The 24,204-nt window shown below is 39.4% G+C and overlaps 2 protein-coding genes across 2 annotated transcripts in view; one reads left to right on the plus strand and one right to left on the minus strand.

Moving 5' to 3' along the window:
• hap1 (huntingtin associated protein 1) overlaps positions 1 to 19,568 on the plus strand; it is a 35,629-nt gene extending 16,061 nt beyond the window's left edge. Inside the window, 14 exon segments of the mRNA XM_085460798.1 lie at positions 10,586 to 10,662; positions 10,904 to 11,020; positions 11,128 to 11,222; positions 12,261 to 12,369; positions 12,547 to 12,625; positions 12,711 to 12,841; positions 12,934 to 13,008; positions 13,359 to 13,570; positions 15,226 to 15,444; positions 15,570 to 15,907; positions 16,150 to 16,338; positions 16,572 to 16,674; positions 17,942 to 18,317; positions 18,319 to 19,568. Of these exon segments, the coding sequence (XP_085316924.1) occupies positions 10,586 to 10,662; positions 10,904 to 11,020; positions 11,128 to 11,222; positions 12,261 to 12,369; positions 12,547 to 12,625; positions 12,711 to 12,841; positions 12,934 to 13,008; positions 13,359 to 13,570; positions 15,226 to 15,444; positions 15,570 to 15,907; positions 16,150 to 16,338; positions 16,572 to 16,674; positions 17,942 to 18,317; positions 18,319 to 18,375 (2,177 nt within the window). The 3' untranslated portion in view covers positions 18,376 to 19,568.
• Positions 19,569 to 19,601: 33 nt separating this feature from the next.
• On the minus strand, positions 19,602 to 20,388 carry LOC146708304 (uncharacterized). The gene is made up of 3 exons (XM_085460133.1): positions 20,336 to 20,388; positions 19,987 to 20,250; positions 19,602 to 19,822 (listed from the first exon to the last, which is right to left on the minus strand). Exons 2-3 carry the CDS (start codon positions 20,243 to 20,245, stop codon positions 19,746 to 19,748), a joined length of 336 nt encoding a protein of 111 aa, XP_085316259.1. The 5' UTR covers positions 20,246 to 20,250; positions 20,336 to 20,388; the 3' UTR covers positions 19,602 to 19,745.
• Positions 20,389 to 24,204: the final 3,816 nt, after the last annotated feature.

Consider the following 24,204-nt stretch of genomic DNA (forward strand, 5'->3'; position numbering starts at 1 on the left):
TGTTTCCGTTTATTAATACTCTGGAATGTCTTTGTTTGAAAACTCTCTTCAGGATAAACCATCAGCTCTTCTATTAAAGTTATTACTTTAAGTCACAGGTGTCGAACTCCAGGCCTCGAGGGCCGATGTCCTGCAGGTTTTAGATGTGTCCTTGATCCAGTGCAGCTGATTTAAATTGGTAAATTACCTCCTCAACATGTCTTAAAGTTATCCAGAAGCCTGGTAATGGACTAATCATTTGATTCAGTGGGTTGAAACAGGGTGATATCTAAAACCTGCAGGACACCGGCCCTTGAGGCCTGGAGTTCGACACCACTGCTTTAAGTCATTCCAAAACATACATTATCTTCTTTTTCATTCATTATAAGATTGATTGTTTGTTTGCTGTGGGTTTTTACCTCTTTGCCCTTAGAGGCTGAATGGGTATTGTCGCCACTCCCCCGGGTGGTGCGTAGCGTGGACACCCAAGTTTTGTAAATTCGATAACTCAAGAATGACGAAACTCAGGATTTTGTGATTGATATCGTAGGTACATGTACTAAAAATCTTAGAATCCCTCTAAGGTCAAGGGCAGGGTTCAGATTTTCTGAAAATCTTGTGATTGAGATAATTGAAGATGTAGGATTTTCTAAATAATACCACACTAAAAGTAAGGAAATTTGTGTTTGGATGATTTTTTTCCTGTTTTTTTACAATGCTTCTTTGCTACAAATCCTATACTATTAGAAAGCCTGTTGATTTTCTCCTTAAATGGTAAGACATTTGTAAGGGAAATTCATTTTTGGGTTGGGCAGCAGAGTTGAGCATGTGGGTTGCTCCCATGAAAAACTTGTCAAATCTTCTCTGCTGATGCCAAACAGCTTTTGTTTGGTGTTGTTTGTTGGATTTGAAGATTGAAGTATGAAGAAACCAGACATTGTGACAATTTATTAATTTAACAAACGGTGGAGGAACCATACACAGGCACAAAAGCTTGACACCTCCTCCTCGTGCTGGTCACGCACAGCTGTGGGACAGCGTCACAGTCTTCTACCAGCATTTGTTGAAAGTCAGCCAGTTTGATTGTGTTATTCATTCTGGAACGAATGCTGTCTGCTGTCTTTGCAAGCTCAAGCTGATCCCACAGGTGTTCAGTAGGGTTGAGATCCTGACTGCAGGCAGGCCACTCCATCCTCTCCACTCCCAGATTTTGGAGGTAGTCTCTAATAAACCCTGCTCTATGGGGGCGAGTATTCTCATCTTGGAGCACAGAGTTCTGTTCCAGACTGTGGAGATATGGGATTGCCACTGGTTGCAGAATCTCATCTTGATATCTCTCTGCATTGAGATAACTCCAAAACAAGCCTTGTTTTTCTAGTGAGGGAGATGTCGCCCCACGCCATCACACCGCCTCCAACAAAAGTAGATATCCTGTTGGTGCCGTAATCAGCATAGCATCTCTTTGACCCTAGGATCCAACTGCCACTGGCAGAATCTGGAGTCATTGCTGAACATAACTTTCCTTCACATTTTCAGGTTCTAGCGCACATGCTGCTGACACCAATGCAAATGGGCCTGATGATGAAGGGTAGTCATCATGGCAGGCCTCCTGGCATCTCTGAAGGCCTCTCTGGAGTGGACATTAGAGACTGGCTGTGTGTGGTCTGTCTGGTTAGAGAGTACCTGGGGTAGAGAAGATTTGCCAACATTTCCATGGGCAGAGCCCACATTCTCATCTCTGCTGCTCAACCCACAAATGCATTAGATGTGGCACATTTAAGGGGGAATAAACAGACTTTCTAACAGTAGTTTGGAAGCTTTATTATACATATTTATTGCTAAGAAGCATTTTTGCAACAAAGAAATAATTAACCAAACACAAATTTCCTTATTTTTCTTTACTACTTTATTTTTTTCCTGTTTATATATGCCGTGAATTGATAAAGGAATTGTGCAATCAGGTTGTTATCTTGTACTTCTGTTCAATCAGATCTCTTTTTGCTACCACAGTCTCCCCCTGCAGGACGTTAGAAAAAAATGCAACTTTAAATATATGTGCACTGATGTCTATCTTCAGACGTTAAAGTCTGTGTTTTATATACAGTCTATGATTATCACAGGCCCTGTTGTGTAATTCGTTCATTTAATACGTAAATGTTTGGTGGCAGTAGCAGGGAACGTCATCAAGCTAAGCTCCTTTTGTGATGTGCTAATAGTTACCCTATGCTAGTTTGTCTCTTCTAGTTGAATTAGCGTGACTCTCTCACTTTAAAAAAATACAAGCATATTTAAAGTCGTACAGTATAATTACAATTTCAAATGTTTTTCCTTCTGTCAGTGTGTTCCTTCTACAAGAATGCTTGATCCATGGTCGGGTAGATATTTCGACTGAGATCTGTTTAAGGCTGCCATCTAATCCTGTTTATGTTAAATTAACTTGTTTCCGAGTAGGTTTGACCTTACCGACATATCACTTTGACAACCAACCAAACAGTTTCAGAGAAGAGGTAATTCCAGGATGACATCAGATCGTGAACAAAGCTGTAATCCAGCTGAAACGTTAATCCAAGTATGGAAAATGACCCCCTGACTCAAAGTACCTTTTGTAGAAGTTGCAATCAGTTTTCAGTTTTCCAGCTCTGAGTCTTTATTCAATGTGCACGTTTGCGGTCAATCAAATTATATTTATGCAGAATTGGTTTTGCCATTGTAACAGAAACTGTAGTATCTATGGATTCATGCAAAATTAAGTTCTACTTGTGTTTACAGACGATAGATAAACATGATGATAAAATATTTTAAGTTGTGTTAAAGTTTAGTCTTTCACTTTCCTGAATTGCTGCCTTTTTAGTGGGCTCAATCTCCCAAAATGTTTCATTGTTGCCATAGGGGGAAAAAAAAAGTTTATTTAATTTAGTAAACGTGTACTGACTTCAGCTCCTCATAGTTGTTTTTACCTTTAAAACATCACAAGAATAAAAACGCGTATTGTCACAGGGAAGTAAGAATTAATTAAAATGTAGAGATTGTCCCAAGAGAAAAATCAAACAATCATTGTGTTAATTTTTTGCCTTTTGTTTTAGAGCTCAGTCTTTGCCCGAGTAAAGTTTAGGTTTGGTTCGTTGAAATTAATATGTTACTTTTGATGGTTGGCCAAGAATGTTCTCACGGCCGCTTTGTACTCGATAAGGTACTGAAGGAAAGACAATAAATGTGAAGGCGCGCCTGTCAACATAGTAATCGAAAACAGACTAGTTAGCTGTTGTGCAGCACACAAAGCACGTTTCGGTTTGCTTTGTAAAGATATAAAGGGAACAGTACTCACAAGAGTGAATATGAAAATTTTAATAGTAAGCTGCATTATTGTGTTTATGGCCTATAAAGTTTGGTGAATGTGTCATTGCTATAGTGCATTTAGTTTTTATTCTGATCAAAGACTGGATAAACTAACTAGTCATACAAACTTACAGTTTTCGAGTATTAAACTTGGAATATTAAATATTAAACCTTTCATTTCCATTTATGCTAAATGTTTTATTTTATTATTTTAAATGGAGAATAAATATTTCAGGAAGCTCCTTTTCATAATGTTTAAACTTGGTGGTAAGAAATAAAAAGGACCTTCCATCTCTCTGGTCGTGCTGTGCACCCAACCTCCCCCACGCGCACACACGCACCACATTTAGGTGAGTCGCAGATGTCAAATGTCACTAATCCGATTAAGCAGTCATGACTTCTAAGCAGTTTATGCTGCAGCTCCGCAAACAGCATATCCTAATGGCGACTCTGACATCACTACAAAGACAATGTTGGCAGTCACTTGCAACACTGATGTTAATACATCCTCTGTTTTAAATAAAGTCATCATGAACTACTATAGAGTAGCTGCAAGACTCAATGCATCTGTTGTTATTGTCCTGAAACATGTTGACTTGCTCTCAAATTATAAAATACAGCTGATGAGAGAATCCTAGAATTGGATTCTGTAGTTCTTTGAGGTATTAAATATTGAATTAATAATTTTGTTAATACATTTATACACTATTATACTATTGTATGTTTCTGTCATTATAGTTGGATCTCTTTTCATAAGGAATAATTTTATATATGAAGCTAAATATGTAAATAACTGCCCCATTACCTTATATTGTGTTTTTGCTTGTTTCTATATTTTAAAAATTAAAAAAGGAGTTAGAGTGGTTTCCTGTCCCTATAGCCCTGATTTATAGTAATAGGATTGCATGTTTGTGTCCTCGTAATGTTAAATAGGCTCTACCTACGTGATGCCAACCCACGTATTGCTATACGGAACAGGACAGACTAACCTGACCCATGCAGACTGTGCCATGCTGCTGTGACTCTTTTTGGCATGTGGCATATGGTGTTGTTTGAGTTCTTTACTTAAGCTCACACCCTGCTCCTCTGTGCTCTTTCTTTGTGTTTCGTTTGCAGTCTTGGACTCATTTGATATAATGCTAGTTAATGAAAAACACTTTTCAATCATTTCTAGGATTGAGATTAAATCTCTTTCTAAATATTGATCACAGTTAATGTTGAAATTGGTGCATATTTTAGCATTGTGTAGAGTATCTGGCGTGTCATCGAATGTTGAATTTGTTTAATAATATTTATGTAATGATAGTAGATCAAACCACATACACAATGTATAAAGGCGTTGTCTCAAGGTGCTCTATGTTGTAAGAAAAAATCCACATATAATCACTGATGTTGACCCCACTCAGTTCATTATTTTGGTTTTTTAGCCTATAGCTTTACTGTTGTACTTTGCTCTTTCTGCATTCTTTGAGCATACAGCTAAAGAGCCAAAAACCTGCTAAGTTTTTGCTCTAAAGAACCAATGTAGCAACTTATAACATTGTGGAACATATAGGAGCTAAAAATTAGACTTTCTTGTAAGTAACTGGTCAGAAAATAAATATAATTGTTTAGCATTGGAAATTGTTTAACCTAATGTGAAAACGTATATGAACTGAACAAACAATGAGTAGTATAGCCAGTTTGTCAAGGAAGTATTAAGATAATTTTTTTAGCGCTATCAAAAATAACAGTAATGATTCACAAAACCAGTGATCCCTAACAAGGAGTGCATGGGAAGTAACCATGAAGCGGCTCAGGCATGCAGTAAAAGGAGATTTTTTGGTTCAATTAGAAACATTGTTCTCCAGCATATTTGGATATTGATTCATGTTTTACCTTTCCATAAAGGATCATAAAGTTATCACAACCAGAGATGCGAGCACTACGTGACGACTGTGCACAACGTTTTTTCTGTAGATGCCCTGAAGCAAAACAAGGTAGCAAGTGACCTTCCAGGGTGTTCCCCTGCATGAATATGATCTCATATCAGCTCATATCAATGATATCAGCTCTCACTTTGCAGACTTTTATCAGTAACATTTGACTCTTAGTAAACAAAGAAACACACAATGAGTTACACATGGGTCCTATTTCATGCTATTGAGCTCTTACTCAAAGTTTATAAGGTGATCTTAAGAACTATATCTGCAGGATTTTCTTTTTTTTAATGAACGTGCTAGACTACAGGTTTTCTTTTGTTTCTGGCTGGTGACTTGAAAGTGAAGCTTTTGTCACTTTTTTTTATTACCATTTGCTTTTCTTTTAGTTGTGTTGTCTCTTGTCTCATGGTTGAACCATTCCTTCCGTGGACGTGCACGTAATTCACGTGCATTCTTCAGGGAATAACAAATGCATGAATGTCTTTTACAGAATTTGACAGGCACACGGTCAGTTTGTGGGTGAAAAATTAATTAGAAGGTAAATATTTGATTGTAAGAAACTGCTTTGGCTTGGGCAACAACTGAAGTCACAAGATGCACAGACTGGACATATATGATGAAGATGTAGAATATTTGTGACTTTTATATTATTTTAGTGTCTGTAATATTTTTACAGAGAAAAACAAAAAACTTCTTCATTTTATTATTATCTGTGAAAACTTACTCAGTAATTAAGAACAGGGGCTTTTGCCTCCATCAGTCCCCTGTGGGAGTGGGTGTGACTCTGCCTGCACCACTATTACGCAGAGCCCCCTCCTCTATCTGGTACTGCGTATGTGAGGAGAATTAGACCAGCCACTGGCATGGATGGAAGCTACTATCTTGCTCGGTTTACAGGGGTGGGTGGGCTTTGTGCAGCATCCTTTTGAACTGCACCAAATGCCCCAACCAGAATTATTGTCATTTGTAGTCTCATGTCACTCATATCTTTTAATTATTGCTAACAATAATTAATAAATATCAGATTTTATGGCTTGCCATTTAGACTTTGATGCCTCCTTTACCCCTTCTCCTTTCCCCCCCTCTTTTCTTACCCGGTAGTCCAACGTGGCCAGGTGAAGGGAGGCAGGCATGACGACAGATGGCCCTTACAGTCTGACGGATTATATATTAACAACAAGCAGCTCACATTCTCATGCACACGCAAATAGAGGCGTATACACTCACTCACTCACACAGTCTAGTTGATATTGCTTTACCCTACACACACGCCAGCAGATTCATGCCAGAGACACAAATGGTTTGTCACAGCACAGCTGACAGACAGCAGGAGTAGAAGAACGAGGGATTTAACCCATGGACGGAGATACAGAGAGCAGTTTTTCATCCATCACCATGGAGGTGTGGAGCTCCTCAGCATCTGAGGGAGACGAGGAGGAGAGGAGCCATTCCAATCTTTTAGATGAAATAGCAGAGGAGAACAAATGCCACAACAGCAATAACAATAACAACAACAACAATGACAACCTTTGCAGGGAGGTGACACAAGGTGAGATGTGCTGATCTTCTTCTGCAGAGCTCATACTTAGAAAATAGAAATAAGAGAATGTAGAAGTAAAATATTAAAGGTCAAGTTCAAGTGCAACTCAGATATTCTTGTCTGGTGTACTCTGTAGTACATTGCGTTGTCATGGTCCTCGTTATCTAAGCACTTTAATACTTAATGGTGAACTGCGTATACTGCAGGGTGCAGTTGTGTCACTGAAGATACACTGTGCAAATGAAGATTAACCTTTAACAAAAAGCGAGTCTTTGCAGACCCTGCTTGAAGCTTTAGTTCAAAATTAGAGCATCAAGAGGTGTAAAGTTTTGTAAGTGTATTCAGTTTCAGTTTTTCCTTTTAGTGTTGTGAAGGTCAGAGTACCTGTGAGTGTGTATGCCCATGCATGCTGCAGCAGCACAACCAGGCTGTGTATGCAAGCGATCAAATTATAATTCTCGGTCATTCCATTTTGTGTTTTCTCTTTTTACTGTATGGATCCAGTGTTACACTATATATGTTTTTTCCTTTCTCCTGCAACAAACAAAGGGGGGAAAAAAGCAAAAGCAAAATTAGCTTTAGTTTTTGCAGGACAAGTTAGAGAATTTAGACATATTTCTCTTTCTAAGAATGACTACTGTTTAATAGATGTGCTTTTGAGGAACAACAACTGCAGGTGCATTACTGTACTGCTGCTCTAGTTCCAATCCTATAATTTCAGGAGCTTTTTCCTAAATGTGACTGGTGCATTAAAATGCACCAATTTAAACTGACATTTGCCAAATTGAGACATTTTACATAACATAATTTTTTTTTTTTGCTTTTTCTCCAGATCAGTTTGTATACCAAAAAAAAAATCTGGTACTGCTCTAGTACTTTATAAGTAAATGCATGTCTATGTAGGCTTGTTTTTATCTGAATGACTGTGTGACATGTTCCAGGCCTTTTATTTAATGTGTGCATTTATAGCTGTGTTTTTTCCCCTCTGTGCTGCATGTTGTGTGGGTGTGCATGACGGTGCAAACCAAATGTTAATCAGAAATATAAGTCCTATATTTCTTTTTAGTGACATGTATTTTAACTTGGATCTGTCCCTTAATACTGTTATTGACTTGCTTAAACTGCACTAAAAATGTACAGACAGATTTGCACTAGGAAGTCTTGTGAGACAAATATTTTATCCTGCCAATCCTATCAAATGGTCACCTTCAGAACAATACAGATCAATGATCACTGTAAATGTTATTCCTGGAGCTCATCTATGTCCGTCTGATCCCTCAACCTAACAGACGTCATAAGCGCACCTAAGTCATTAAGGAACAGTATTAGACTTGCAGTCCATTGAACTTGACTAGATTTAGCTCAGCCTAGACCCCAAAACCTCTACCTGGATCTGCTCTGTGCCGTGACAGCTGGGTTAAGAGGAAATAGATTAGGTATTTTGGCCAGTGGGATAGAGGGTGTAAATAATACACAGTACTCTAACTTCAGTTTAATGTTCTTGTAACCACTGAGATTAGGCAGTAAAATGTAAAAAAGTAGTGTTTCTTCTTGGTTTAACATGTCATTGTTTTGGATATGTGAAAATGAAAATGTGTTCCTACCAGTAGTCCTGCTGCAGACTTTCCCCTTAGCACTGCACTTTCAGGACAATAGGATTTAAAGAAGTTAACCTATTATCTGATTAACCTTTGTTAATTTACAGATTCTATTGTGGTCATCACATTAGTGCACAAGTAGACGTGCATCACTGTGACGATTTGCTGTTTCGTTTCCAGTTTGGATTATTATTGACCTTGAAGTCTTATCTCTATTGTTGAAATGTTGCTGAACATGTGACATTTTTTCATTAGCAGATTAAATTTCAGGATTTTTGTAACACTTGCATTTGTTTGATTATGCTCACATTTTAAAGAGATTGGATTTTAATACGAGACATTAGACAGTATCTCTGACCTGACTTTTATGATGCAGACCTGCAGAGCTAGTGTTATCATTCAGTGGAGGCTGGGTATTCAAGTGCTTTTGCCTTGCTGCAGTGTCCTTGAGAGAAACATATTATCCTGCCAGCTGACCTGTTACATAGCCAACAGTGAGCATTAAAATTGAATCCAAAGGGTGGCAAGCATCATTTGTCATCTCTGTGTGTGTCCTAGAATCAACTCTTTGGCTTTGACACATGATCCCCTCTACTGCTCCTGAGAAGTCTTCAACAAAATAATTAAGTTCCTGATCTCACATATTTTGACAATGACCAAATTTTTCTTTGATCTTAGTAAAAATAAATCCTGTAGATGTGGTTCATGCTATAAGTTATGGCCAATATAAAGTGTTCTTACACAGAGCAATGCGGTACAGTCCAGCCTAACATTGGGTTCCTTCCATTAGGCTGATTAGATACTGACACAGCTATCCAATCACTGTGTTTCTAGGCCAAATTCAGGACAGTCTAATTGTGTGCCAGGCAGCTTCCCATCTCTTTAGCTAAGCTTTCATCTGAAGTAAGATTATTTAACTTTAGAGATGTTGCATACAGAATCGTAAGCTAATCCAGCCAATGTCTGCACATCTTTAAGCAGATTCTAAAACACTGTATATATGCATTTTACACAAATGAGGCATGCCACTAAACAGTACCTATAATTAAAGGCATTATTGCAAAGACAGAAACAAAGTGAAACCACGATCTCATGGTAAAATGGTAAATGGCCTGTATTTATCTAGCGCTTTACTAGTCCTTAAGGACCCCAAAGCGCTTTACATATCCAGTCATCCACCCATTCACACACACATTCACACACTGGTGATGGCAGCCACATTGTAGCCACAGCCACCCTGGGGCGCACTGACAGAGGCGATGCTGCCGGACACTGGCGCCACCAGGCCTCTGACCACCGCCAGTAGGCAATGGGTGAAGTGTCTTGCCCAAGGACACAACGACCAAGACTGTCCAAGCCGGGGCTCGAACCGGCAACCTTCTGATTACAAGGCGAACTCCTAACTCTTGAGCCACGATCGCCTCATACCTATTAGTAAATGTCTGAAAAATAATTTAACCTATTGAAATTTAGAAATGATGATTACATGAATGCTATTAATGTAAAATCTGTTTTATCTATCCTAAACGAATGACTGATTAATCCTGTTCGCCACTTCAGCTTTAACTGGCTTGTTTATGTCTACTTCACTGTACAGGATGTAAACAAAGTTACAGGTCAATAGCCAGCCACTGTTATCCTTTCCTGGTGTGAATACCTAGTCAGTTTAGTCCCTGTACATAGACCTATATTAGCATCCAGGAGAACGAGGTCTTTAGTGGCGTCTTATCTGGGCTAAAAAGGATCAAGCTAAGAGGATCAGTTTGTGGCTGACCATGTGGAGCTGTTGTGTCTCGAGATCTGGTTAATGATAAATAGCAATAATGTAACTTTATCAGGTAGGCGGGTCTTTCTTCACTCCAGTGGACATCTTGTTTTTATCTTTTTGATAATTCAGGTTCACCAGTGCATCGACAAATGCAACCAAGCACAGCAGCTTTGAATAGAGAAAGAAAAAGAGAAAGAGATGTTACAGTAATGGACAAGAAATATCAGGAAAGTCTTTACACCGTAATATCATGTAACCTATTAAAGGTATTTGTAAAGTAGAAACGGCAAGAGATCAAAGTGACAAAAGCAATCTAGTTGTCTAGTTAGCCTTACACCATCCTGCTGTTAGCACGACTGACTTCTTGCTGTTCTCTTCCATTACCATCTACAGTTATGTCTTTTCCTTCATTCATTAAATTCATCTCTCACTCCTCCCACAGTGCTGTCCTCAGACAGAGTTGGCCAGGTCACCAAGACATATCATGATATCAAGGCGGTCACCCACCTGCTGGAGGAGGTAAGACAGAGACACACAGCAGATGAATGGAATTTAAGAGGATTAGACTTATCTGCCTCACAGATCATCACTGTTTGCCACAGTTTTCTGCATATTTTTGTCACCTCTCTCAGTGCTATCTACTAACATTTTGGTCTTACATAATTACGGTTTAAATTAGTACAGTGTAATCAAATCATTTAAAACCTTAAACATATCTCAACGTATTTATTAATTTATATGTTTGATTATGACTTTGCAGAAAGAGCGTGATCTGGAATTGGCAGCACGGATTGGCCAGTCCCTCCTGAAGCAAAACCAAGAACTAACGGCACGTAATGAAATGCTGGATGAACAGCTTGAAATTGCAAAGGAGGAGGTAAACAGAAAGGCTCCTGATACACACCTGTATAGCGAGATGGAAATATTTCATCTTTGTTGTGCCACACTCTGCTGTGCTTAAGTGATCGTGACTTGTTTTCCTAGATTGCTCAACTGCGCCATGAGCTCTCGATGCGAGATGACCTCCTTCAGTTCTATGCGAGCACTGAGGAGATTGAAAACGCTCAGTCGCAGTCACCGTGAGTACACAAATGTGCACATGGTGTAACGCACAGGGTTGAATGATGACGAGCTGCTGGCAACTTGTTTTGCATATTGTGTATAAGTCTTACTTTAACATATGTAGCTTTTTTCTGACTAAAATTGTATTTGTCTAAAAATCTGTAACAGAGGTGCAATGCATCCTATACTCTAACTATGCTTCAAGATGTTATCACAAAGTACTTTCAGTGGACTTCATGCTGTAGTGGTACCAAAATGTTCCTCAGTGTTTATGATGGTGAATGTCCGCTATGAAGGATTGTGTTTACACTGTTGGTTACTACCTTGGGCTTATACATAAGTAAACAGACGTCAGAACATCCCCACTGATCCTCTCAATGTCTTCAGCTAGTAAAACCCTCCCCATCAGCAGTTAATCATTCCTATTACACATTATTAGACTCTGTTAACTTAGATTCATCGCAGTGATCCATGCTAATTATTTTGAGCGTTAATTATATTATAAAATAGCCTATTTATACAGGGCTTAGCACTTGATCACTCTTTTTCAGAATCAGAATCAGAAAGGGTTTTATTGCCAAATGTTGAGCAGGTTTACAACATTAGGAAATTGCTGCAGTACTTAGTGCAAACATACTGTCAGATAATGCTTAAATAAACATAAAAATAAAAATTAAAAGTGCTAAGTAGATAGATATATACATGAGTGCAGGTGGTGATCGGTGCAAACATGGAATGATGCAGTGAGCACAGTGTAGGGTCATGTGTTAGTGGTAGGAACAGTCATGTGGTTTGTTCATGAGAGGTTCTGGTGCGAAAGGACCAGAACCTCCTGCCTGAGGGGAGCAGGTCAAACAGACTGCGTCCAGGGTGAGAAGGGTCAGCTATGATCCGAGCTGCACGCCCTAGTGTCCTGGAGGTGTACAGGTCCTGCAGAGATGGGAGTCTGCAGCCAATCACCTTCCCAGCAGAGCGCACAACATCAACATTTTCATCACTTTTCTTATAAAAATTTGGATTTTATTTAATATAAATGCATTTCTTTCTTTCTTTAGAATGAAAAGGAATGAATCATCAAGTTCACTCACCAACTTCATCCACTATGACTTCCTACAGCAGAAACTGAAAGGTTTAGAGGAGGAGAACCGCAAGCTCAGATTAGAGGTATGCACTAACTTTGAAATTAAAGAGATATTCCTGTTTGTTATGTGTTTATTTATTCACTTATTTGAAAATAAATAGTACAGTATGCAGTGCGTCTTTGCACATTGCACACAGAGTTTTCAAGACTGCTGTTCAGCATCACATATGATAATTGATTATTAATAATTTTTTCTGCAGGCTACTGAGCTCTCAACGGAGACATCAATCTACGAGGAGCAAGAACAGGAGCTGATGATGGTGTGTGTGGATGAGCTCTGTAAGTGTCACAGTCTTGCTTCAGTCAATGAAAATGAGAATTATAAGTCAGGCACAAGGAAATTTATGGGACTTGTGTGTTTCAGCATCTGCCAATAAGCAGGTGGTTGACTTGTCGGAAGAGCTAGCGCGGAAAGTAGAGGATTGTCTCAGGCAGCAGGAGGAAATCAGCTCGCTGCTCGCTCAGATCGTTGACCTGCAGGCACGCTGCAAAGGGGTGAGAGGCTCACACATGTGCACAGCTTTTGTTATGGATTATATTAAATACTTGTGTTAAAACTTTTTGAATTCTGTTCTCTTTCCGTCTAGCTCACCCATGAGAACGAGGAGTTAAACCACCAGCTGAATGCCTCCCGTGAGAGCCAGCAAAAACTGAAATCTGAGGTAAGATACTCGCTTTGTAATCTCTGTGACTTCAACGGCATTTTTGGTGTTGGATTAAGATGATTACATGAGCTCAGTTTTGATTTGTCTTTGTGTGTGGCTGAAAAGCTCTCATAATATAGACACAGATGTAGAGTTTGAGGTGTTTACAGAAACCCATTTTTGGCTTTAGATAGATATGCTGATTCCAGCACCGCTTGGTGATTTATTATCAAATGTGTATGTGTAGAAGCTTATCATAGCAAGCTTCTACATATATATTCAGCTGCTCCTGTGTATTTTGTCAGTGGCATGACACTTTTCCCCCCCTTGATCTACAGTTTGACTGATTTGTCACCCCCTGTCTCTAGCTCAAGGACTTGCAGGACAAGTACTCAGAGTGTAAGGACATGCTCCACGAAGCCCGAGAGGACATTAAAAATCTTCGAAACAAGAGCCTGCCAAATAGCACCGTGCAGCGGTACACTTCATTGGCCTCAGTCCTCCCCATGGACTCACTGGCAGCAGAGATTGAAGGCACTTTCCGCAAAGGCCTAGACACCCCAGCTCCCTCAGAGTACAAGTGAGTCTGTGACCTGCGTCTGTTTGGCTTATATGCACATTTAAAAAAATCCTTATCCACTTTGTCTGGTCTAAATTGACCAGATTGTACCGTGAATATTGAGTAGCAGTTGTAGTTTCATGTTCCTGTTTTCATAAGAATTATTTTCTAGAACTACAGAGATAACTAAAGTTAAACAAGTTCAGCTCTGGGAAACCACCTTTATACCTTAAGTACTTAAATTCTGTGGTAGTTCCACTCCCTGCCCTATCACACCTTAAACTCAAATGCCTTCGTCAAGTGGCTTTTACTTTTATAGCAGCTCAGCTTTTATTAGACACATTCCTTACAGAAGAAAAAAAACAGCCGGTACAATAGTACTGACTGAGTTGATGCATGTTTGAAAATAATTACTAGTAAGGTTTAGTATGTTACATGTTTATGTGTTGTTGTGGTAATTTTTTAGATTAAATTTATGCGATTTGGATTTCAGGGAATAACAAGTTTTACTTGACTTACGTTTTGTTAGTACGTAATGTTTTCTGTTAAAAGAACTACATCAATGTCAATTGTGTGTAATGACGCTACTTGACATCCATCCATGATTTAGCTGAATAAATGCTTAATGTTAGTTTTGTATTTGATAATTAATGATTTTATAAGGTGTTAGATGGTGTCAGGAAAATGGAGTGGGCCAGTAGTTGATTACAAACTAGTATAATTTTTATTGTTTTGCGTTCTCTTGTATAAACAAAGAAGAAGAACATTGCAAATATGTTTTAATCAGTCTGTGAAATTCTGAACAAATTAATAGTGGAGACAGTGACTTTACCCCCATGAAAAATGATCCGTAGAAATGAAAAAGGAAACGTGAAAAATGAAACGCACATCTATTCTTGCTTTTTCTTCTCTTTCATCTGTGTCTCACTCTGTGCATCTTTGTTATGGCATTTTGCATTCAAAGCAATCTGTAGTTTGTTGATTTAATTTCTTGTATGGATGCATTCCCCGTATTTGGGTAATTTTTTTGTTTTAGGAGACAATATACTACAAAGAACAAGAACATCATCAACCAAAATGTTAAACAAAGTGAACCAGAATTTGAAATGCAAATTGAAGTGAAAATCAATTACAAATTTGACCATTTATTTATTCAATATATATGTAAATAGTATATGTCATATACTATTTGAAAGATACGTCACTGATATATAATAACGCATTTTATTTGAAAAAACAGAATCTCAGACTTGCCTCACTCTTTGCATCAGCCTAAGATCCATAGCGTGAGGCATTCACTTTGCCAGCAGGCCTGTTAAGCTAATAGACTTAAAGGTATTGTAGGTTACACTTAAAACTGTTACAGTTAAATTTTAACTGACACAGCATGACACCTTGGTATATCCCAACACTGACCCCTTTTGCTTATCAGTACCATACTGGTACTGTTAACTGGTAGTTTCTTTTGTTAAAAGAGTCTCCAAACAGAGGAGAATCTTTTAAGTTCAAGTTTGAAGGGTTTTCTTTGTTGCTTCTAAATGAATGGCAATTATACAATTTCCCCCCTGTAGCTTGTGTAAAATTTTGATGAGTTTCAATTCTGAATATTTTTTTGGAGGAGTGTGAATGTGTAAGAGAGACACTCATGTCATTACTTTTGCTGTTTCCTCTGGCAGGAACCACCCCTGGCGTGTTTTTGAAACCGTGAAAGTGGTGAACAAGGCTGTAAGGCAGCGGTCTCAATGCCACTCACCAGGTGTGCCAGGCTCCAGCCCGGTGTCCGCACCTTCCAGCTCTAACAGCACCCCTCGGACCAGCTACTATGGCTCTGATAATGCCAGCCTGAACTTGGAAGACAAGCCGAGCTCCAATCATGCTCAGAAGGAAGACAGCAGGTAAGACTGCACATCAGATGCCACAGTAATGCCTAAAGATTCGACACAGATTTTACATTTTGGGATACAGTTTGAAGCTGTAGGATGTTGACTTTAAAATAATGTTGTTAATTTTTCCTTTTTAGCGTTAGTGGGCCAAAACGTTTAGGTCAACCAGGCACACCAGGAGGCCAGGATCTCGAAACTGCCTTGTGCAGACTCTCAGTCCGCCAGCAGAACCACTCTTCTGACCGACCTTTCTTCGATGTGGAACGCGAACGTAAACTCCGTGCCTTGGCAGCAGACAGTGAGGAAGGCGAGGGCTCTAGTGGCTTCCTGACGCCAAATTACAGCCTGGCCTCCAGCCCAGCTGCTTCAACAGGCACCAACTACTCCAACGGTAGCTCCCGACACTCCTGTGGCTCCTCGGGAGGATCCAGGTCCTACCTACCTGACCGTCTGCAGATTGTCAAACCTCTGGAAGGTAAAATTTTTAGCTTTATGTTTCTCTAATCATGTCTTCAAACCTGCTTCAGCATTTGTGCAGTCTTGATGAAGCATAAGAAAGTAAAACAAGACAGAAAATGACGAGCTTCTTCACCTTAGCCTCTGTAGTAAATGCCACGGATGAAAAGCTGCCCTGCTCAGAGAGCAGTATTTGTAATGCATCTGTATTTTTTTACCACACACTTCAGTGGCAACACCTTCTGAATCTCTACTCTTCAGGCTCAGTGACTCTGCACCAGTGGCAGCAGCTGGCCAAACCAAACCTGGGAGGTATCCTGCATCCACGCCCGGGAGTCCTAACTAAAGACTTCAGGGAGCTCGAAGTTGACATACAGCACGTCTACAGCTTGAACGACCTGGAGGAGGATGAGCCAGACCTGTCACACCTCTCTGGAGCTCACGGCATGGGTACGACACATTGGCACACTACACACACAAGTCAACTAGTTGTCTCATTTCTACTCAATTCCAGATGACATATTTACTGAAGTGCATATCTTCTCATTATAGAGGATAGCTCCCATTCCTTGCAAAATTAGTGCAGGGTTCATCTTCATTCAGTCTTTTAGTGACTCTTTAGATGTGTGTCCTTTCCCACATGTGTAGTTTAACCTACCTTTTTCCCCTCCATGACCTCACAGTCTCTTCATCGGGTCCCAACCTCCCTCAGACCCCTCCCACACATCCCATCACCACCTGCCAAGTCCTCCAACCCTCCCTAATCATCCCCTCCTTCTCCACTAGGTAAGAACATACTGTTTTGGGGTTATTTCGTCTTTGCTCATTGTGTTTTTTCACAGCTCTGGCCAAGGTAAATACTCTTTAGGCAGTGTTAGTTGGATTTTTTATTAACCTTTTAAACTAGATTTACTAACCCAAACTTTTTTTTCCCAGTGTCAGTTTCATTAAAGCGGGCCTAAATTGTTTGTTTTCTTTTTTTTGTGAAATTGTGTGCAGCGATACTAAATATGGGCAAAGTTTGACATAATGAGGTCACTGTGTATGCTCTTAACACTATGGCCATCCCAGGCACATAGCTCTTAGCCACAAACTGCTTTTTAAGTATTCTGTTTGCAAGGGACAGCCAATCAGAAGTAAGCTGTCTTATAGGAAAGGTGGCTTTAAAGGCACCAACACTAAAATGGTTCATTTTATACAGAAGATGACTTGAATGAATTACTTCCCCAAGGCTCTAAGGCTACTAATTTAGACTCCAAGAATAAAATTGTGGAGCTGAAAATGAGCACAATAGGTCCACTCTAAACAGGTATAGATATTACAGATTGCAGTTGCTCTGTCTTTCCTAACTTCCATTCTTTACCCTCTCAATGGTAGAAAACGTCTGTCAAGGCTCTTTCTCCAACTCTAGAAGGAGCCACCAGGGAAAAGTAAGAGCCTGGTGTTATAAATGCACTCTGAATGCTTGATTAGTGTCTGTAATATTAACGACAGAGGCATGATCTCCAGCACTTCCAGTCCTCACTCTGTGCATGAAATGAGTGATCAATAAGTCTAGAAAGGAGTTTACTGTGTAAACATTTTAATATATTTATAAAACATAGATCTACCTAAATCTAATGTACTGCATTGCCTTCCACGGTAAAACAATTTAAAAAGTTGGTTCACTGCTTTTAGATGCTAAGTAGGATGTAGTGGGAGGTCTGTAAATGTTACTTGATGCGCCATGAGTCCTACTTCCGTTATGCATGTTATCTTCTACTAACGCTGTGCCTACCGTTGTAACATCTGCTCTTACTTGTTTTTGAGTTTTTTATTATATATATATTTTTTACCATCTCTTCCACTTTCTTCCACACCAGATCTGTTTTCCTCATCACTGGGATATTAACATCATGTTTCTCCACTTTTTAGTGTTGATGTGCTAAACTAACCAAAACGTCTCACATCGTCTTTTTTCCCCAGTCGGTTTATATGAATATGCATGTGCTTGTAGAGGAGATGTTATGTCATTTAGTTTTAATATTTTGTTTGTTTCTTTTTTTTTTAATAGCCTTCACTCTTTCGGCCTGCCACCTTCTCGGGACCGTGAGCACGTGAGCACTTCACCAGCCTTGCAGCAGGACTTTGGCCAGGGAGGCCAGACAGCCACCACAGAGCTTAGCACTTCATCACTGGGACTCCTGCAACTGCTGCAAGAGCGCGGCATCTCAGCCTCCCGTCATCCCCACCACAACCTGCACTACAGCCGCACTGGAAAACCTTCATTTTCTACAGTATCAGACAAAAGAGGAGACTTTTTCTCACACAAAGAAGGACGAAGGAACATTTTTAGCTGGAACTTGGTGGAGAAGCTTCAGAGTCTTGGGTTGCACAGAGTGGCAGCCTGGGGGATGAGGGGCCCCAGTGACAAAGACAGGGAAGCAGTCAGACCTCCTCCGAAAGTGTGATGCATTCACCTCCACACTCCTCTCTCATTCACCATAGTGACTTTGCATAAAGCCATGCGATTCCTACTGTGCACTTCAGTGCCCACCACAGCACCCGTGTCTTGAAAAGAAAAGCCACAGAATGTGTTAGAGCCATACTTTCAGTTATTGGTAGTGTGCAGTACAGTGTTTTTCTATGAACTTGTGCACGGTAAATTATTCTTTACATGTGGGACATTTTCATCTCAGGAAAACCACCTGATCACTGCTGTGTTGTTTGATTCACACTTTGCTTCTTTTTACGCAAAAAGGAAAATGATGAAGAAAAGAAATATTTTATACTTTTGTGTTTTGACTTTCCTTTTACAATTTGCCCCACCCGCAATCACCAGTTTTAAAAAAACCTCCTCACTCGTCATTTTATTAGTTTCCAAAGAGAAACATGAGCTATGTGTAAATAATAACTGTCATTTAGGGAAATGAAAAAAGACAATGTGCTGTAAATTACTGTGAGTAGAGAAACCACAAACAAACCAATGCTGTCCCTGAAAATGCACTAAAACGCAGTCTGGTCTTCCTGCTTATTCGCTGCTATGTTGACAAAAGCATATAGTATATAAGTTTGTCAAACTATTCTTAGAAAGAAGCACTGAGAAGAAGCCTGACGATCCAGTGACTGAACTGAGTAATGTTAATAATATTAAGCAGTCTGCCTTGCAGTCCATTACTTGCTCTGACATGCACACTTCCATTTCACCTCTAAGCTGTTTAAAGTTACGCCTTTATGGACTTTATTCTGAGCCAAACCTCACCACAACCAAATCGGATTTGCATGCTGTATGGAAGACGGTGAAGCAACATGTTGACTCCAGTGACTCAAAGTTTTGTTTGTATAAATCTGCTGTATAAATCATGTCATCGGGAATTTTTAAACCACTGGGATTTAAATTTAACCGAAATCACGCTGGGCATTTCAGAGTGATATCTGTGACAGTAGGCGCAATAAGTAATATGTAATAAGTACAAGAGTTATCATGATAATTTAAACAGCATCACCCTGGTTGATCAATCAGCTCTGGCGAAAAAGCCACAGGATAATGTGGATTTAAAAGGGAAGAATTCATAAACAGAGATTTGTGTTTCTACTTAAATTAACCAAACGACTGTTTCTGTGCGCTGTTGTTTGCTGTAACTCTACATGTCAGTGTGTGCGTGAACTGTACCACCTGTGAATAAATGTTTTCATTTCCACCAAGTTCACTTTTGACTCTTCGTCCACTCATCACCAAAGATATGGAATAAAAACAAGTGCAATAAATCTGCAAAACTGTTTATTTCGAAAGTTGCATGGGAAGTAAACGTCCACTTTTTTTTATAAAATCTGAACAAAAAAGCAGTGCGCCAGCTCTCCAGCTGTTGTGATGTGCCTCATTCTGTGTCCCGGCGGCCAAAATCCACCCAGCCCTGGTAGTCCCGATCCGTCATGCACTCGGAGTTCATCAGCTCTGTGAACAAACCATTCCTACAGTACATGAACCACAAACAAAAGGGTTCAGTATGCAAATCTGAGCATTGTCTTGGACCTCCGCCTATTCACACATTGCTCTAATTAGCTGAAGTGAAACAAGATGACAATCACAGAGCTTTCCCACCCAAGTCTGCAGCATACCTGAAATTGCTTGCATTATTTGTTTGGTCATTATCTCGCGCTCATCAACTGAAAGGTGCGCCCGTCGTTCCACCCGTGCAGAGTGAGTGCGGGGTGCTTGCCTCTGTCTTCCAGCCGAGTCTTTTGCCATCTCATGTTTAGCTAGAAGCTGCTTGAGAACATTTGTCTCCTCAGTCTCTCCGGTTTCAGTTGGGGAAGCTGCTCCAGACACAAGCAGAGCAACCAGCAGTGCAAATACCACGAAAACTTTCCCTGACATTCTCTCTGCGCAGTAAGAAAGAAACATTTGAGTAAACATGAGATGTATTCTAAAAAAAATTAGGTATCAAAAATGGCAAACTTACTGTACCTGTGAAGATAGGATGAGATATGTACACAACAAAGTGTGATGAGCGTGATGTCTCCAGTGCACAACTGCTGATTCCCAGCAGGCTGTCTCTTTTATACCCAAGTTTGGTGTCAGCATAATGGCTTTCAATCAAATACTGATAATGGTGTTCACCACAGAGCGTTTGATTAAGAGATGGATACATTGGAAAAAGGATGTGCGCAAAGGAAATTATGCAAGTTTACATGGAGAAACACATCATTATATTTGTCACTTAAGACCTCTTTTGCACTGCAATAACAATAAAACAACTCGATGTGTTTACACTGAAAATCCAATATTTCCTTAGAAACCATTTAAAACAATACAAATCTGATGTAACAATAAAGACACTGTTAAAAAGTCAACTTTAGGGAGGAGGAAACACAGGTTTCCTGTACCTGTACAGAAACGTACATTTAAACAACGTCCCATTTCTTTCAGTTTTTTTTAACTGGTAGTATTTATTGAGAATACTATACAAGTCTTTCAATTTGCACATTATATGTTGTTTACATTGCTACTCTTCATATTTTTTATATATTTTCATCCATTCTCTTCCATTTATCATTAAAAAAATCGCTGAGGGGCTGGAGCCTATTCCAGCTACCATGGAGTCAAGAGTCATACACCCCGAACGGGTCATCAGCCTGACGCAGGGCTAAGACATAGAGACAGACAACCATTCGCAATCACATTCACAGATATTTATTTATATTAGCATGAACTATGTAAGTGAAAGTAAAGCAAGTGAAAACAAGATACCTAAAATCACTTAATGAATCAGAATCATCATTGAAATTACCCCCAATTATAAAACAAAACATATCACATTCATTCATACTTGGATTGAATGTATTTACCTGCAGCTTTAAAGAAAAAAAAGTAGAAAGTTACATAGACGTTACACAGATGTCCTTCATAATGTTCAGGCTGTAAACATTTCTGTGAAACGTTTTCTTGACATATGTTTAAAAAGCGAAGTTAAACGGTGATACATCAAATATAAAATGTGCATAATTTATTACTGTCATGCTGCAGCCTGTACTTTCCACATGACGTACACACCACCCTTTTAGCAAAAGTCATACTTGCTTGGATAACATTAGCTCTGTTTACATACAGTACTGTATAGATTTTTTTTTCAAGTGTCCCAGTTACTCTGAATCCAGCGTCCCCTGATAATGTGTGATGTTTAACTGCTTGTAGAAACTCAGCCTTCATATATTTTTCTTCCAGGCAGTGAAAGTGTGGTCTGTCCGCTGTGAATGATTGTCTGCTACTTTGATTTATGCAATAAAAGTGATAACAGCACAATGGAGAGCAGCAAATGTACTTCAATGTATGAATCTACAAACTGCCTCAGGGTATTATAACTAATTTGTAATACATACAGAACACGAGCCTGCAAGTTGATAGAAAGGCATATGTGACCTTTATCCAACCTCAGTCTAATATCTTCTAATACACTGCTAGACAGATTATTACTGGTCTAAATATTTCATTTTTGTTATCTGCAGACTAAAGGGACACACACCCATCAGTAAAATCTGATAATGTCCACAGACACCACCTGCTCTTGACAAACTGCTCCTTTCACTTGTTATTTAGTTCAGATTCATACCCACACACACTGTTAGCTCAAGGCTGCATCGGATGTTTGGTGCAGGTTTTAGTCACTGTCACTGATTTTCTCTTGTCTCGTCTCAGGTACGTGTCTTCAAATTCCGTCATGCTGGTGAAAGGTTATGATAAGACGTCTACATTACACATGAGTAGTGTTTCCAATGCAAAACTTCCCGATAAAACTTTCCCTTTGAAATTCCAAATATATCCCAAAATCGGACCTCGCAGTTTAAGGAATAATTTTGCTGATATTCCATAAATGATTTTTTTGTAAAATCCACAATAAAGAATACCAAACAGGATTGTTTTGAAGAAATGTTGAAGTTTAAAGACAAATTGTGGTGAGGGCTGATTAAAGGCTCTTTAACAATATGGTAAAGCTTATTTGGCATTTAGGTCTGAAATCTGTATACATGTAAAGGTCGGTTCCACTGAATAGTGCCATGTAAAATACTACAGTGTACTCAGTCATGCATGTCAGCAGTATGGGTGTGTTCCACAAAGGTTAAAATGATTTTCAGGTTCTTGTTAGTCACTTCAGAAAGGTTTACTCTGACCACATGTTACCTGAGCTTCCAGAGAAAAAGGTGTGACAGCGTCAAAGGTGTGACAGCGTCTTGTTTTGGTATGTTTGGGTGGGGGTGGTGGTCTGGAACAGAGATCACAGCTCTATTTGGACGGGTGTATATTTAAAATCATTTATGGTGCCAACAGCTATTAATGTTGTTGTCTGCTTCTTTCAATTCACAGAACAAAAATAGCTTTAGCCTCTCAAACAAAATTGTGGTTGTGCAGAGGAACCAGTTTCTAATAGTTAAATCCTTTTTCTTTCACATGAGTGCATGTAAAACCTCGTGCATATAATACTTTTCATTTTGTCCACAAGTGTCTTTGTGTGGTGCAGTTTGAGATAAGGAGAGACTAATAACATAATACAAGAACACAGACACAGATTACAGAGCTCTGCTGTTTACTTATTATTTTAAAGATACTATATTAGAATACACACACGCACGCACACACGCGCACGCGCACGCGCACACGCACGCGCGCGCGCGCGCGCACACACACACACACACACACACACACACAGTTTATTCAGATTTGCTGACTTTCATTTTTGTACAGCTCTGTTAAGGTCCTTTCCTGGCATTTCAGTCAGGTAAAGGTCTGGAATTTGGGTGCCCAGGTCCTGTGACTGCAAAATAAGCCCAAACCCTGAAATATCCATCACTGTGCCTGACAGCTGGTATGAGCTGTTTGTACTGATATTGCGTGCATTATGCCTAGACATCTCCACGCTGATCTTGTCTGTCCAAAGTACATTGTTACACAAATCTTGTGCTTTGTTCAGAGGCAGATTTGCATTGCCAAACTATTCTGCCATGCTCTTTTTAAAGAGAAGAGGCTTTCCACTGTGCTGTCTAATCTTTTTCATCAGTGTTTCTCAAGGTAACTGAGGCCTGTAGACTCTGAGATGTAGCTCTTGGGTTTTTTACAGAGCGTATTTGTTGGTTTTGCAAATTGTTTTTATTAAAACTGTTACCAACATACCACTCATTGTTTGGTATGTGCAGATGAAGCTGTCTTACACCCCCAGAAAGGCTTAACAAATACCACTGGCTTAGGCATAATTACTGCTCATAGGTGGTTGTGATAGTGATCTTTTTGTTAAACTTACCTTCTCAGTCAGGGTGAACATGAAAAAGTTGATCACGCTACCTGCCATGATGCACCTGCTGACTTGCATTTTAGAGAAAAAAAAACTTAACTATCAAATGCAGTGAAATTAATTTAAAAAAAAGAAACTGATCATACCCATCCAAATACCTTCTCCCCCCATTTTTATATAATTATTTTACTCTTGTTTGTTGTCTTTTCAGCTTCTTTTGGGTAACTCACTTAAAATCATCTTAGCATTCATCTGTGCCCCATAAAGTAACGAGTAGGAAGTGTAATGAGTTAAGAAGAAATAATTAGCCACATCTTAGGTTTTGGCTGGATTTCAGCATAGTTATCAGTTAAGCTGTCTGACTAGATGTTCCACTTGTCTTTCATCAAAGTTTGTCTAATGAAGACTTACACACCCAATCGATGGAAACAAAAACAAAGACATCAAAAACTATTATCTGCATACCACACTGTTGTTGTTGCATGGCATTTGAGACTGCCCCCCTCACTAAGAACCCTATAAAATACCCTGCTGTGTCTTGCAGGATCACACC

Source organism: Copadichromis virginalis, linkage group LG6 (assembly GCF_057382275.1).
Source record: "Copadichromis virginalis isolate Kocher_CV1m ecotype Utaka linkage group LG6, C_Virginalis_male_GT1.1, whole genome shotgun sequence".
NCBI lineage: Eukaryota > Metazoa > Chordata > Actinopteri > Cichliformes > Cichlidae > Copadichromis > Copadichromis virginalis.

Coding starts and splice junctions, on each gene's coding strand:
- LOC146708304 (XM_085460133.1), bottom strand. CDS start 20,245: ATGTCAGGGAAAGTTTTCGTGGTATTTGCACTGCTGGTTGCTCTGCTT. Junction 19,823..19,986: donor AATAATGCAAGCAATTTCAG/GTATGCTGCAGA, acceptor GTTTGTTCACAG/AGCTGATGAACTCCGAGTGC.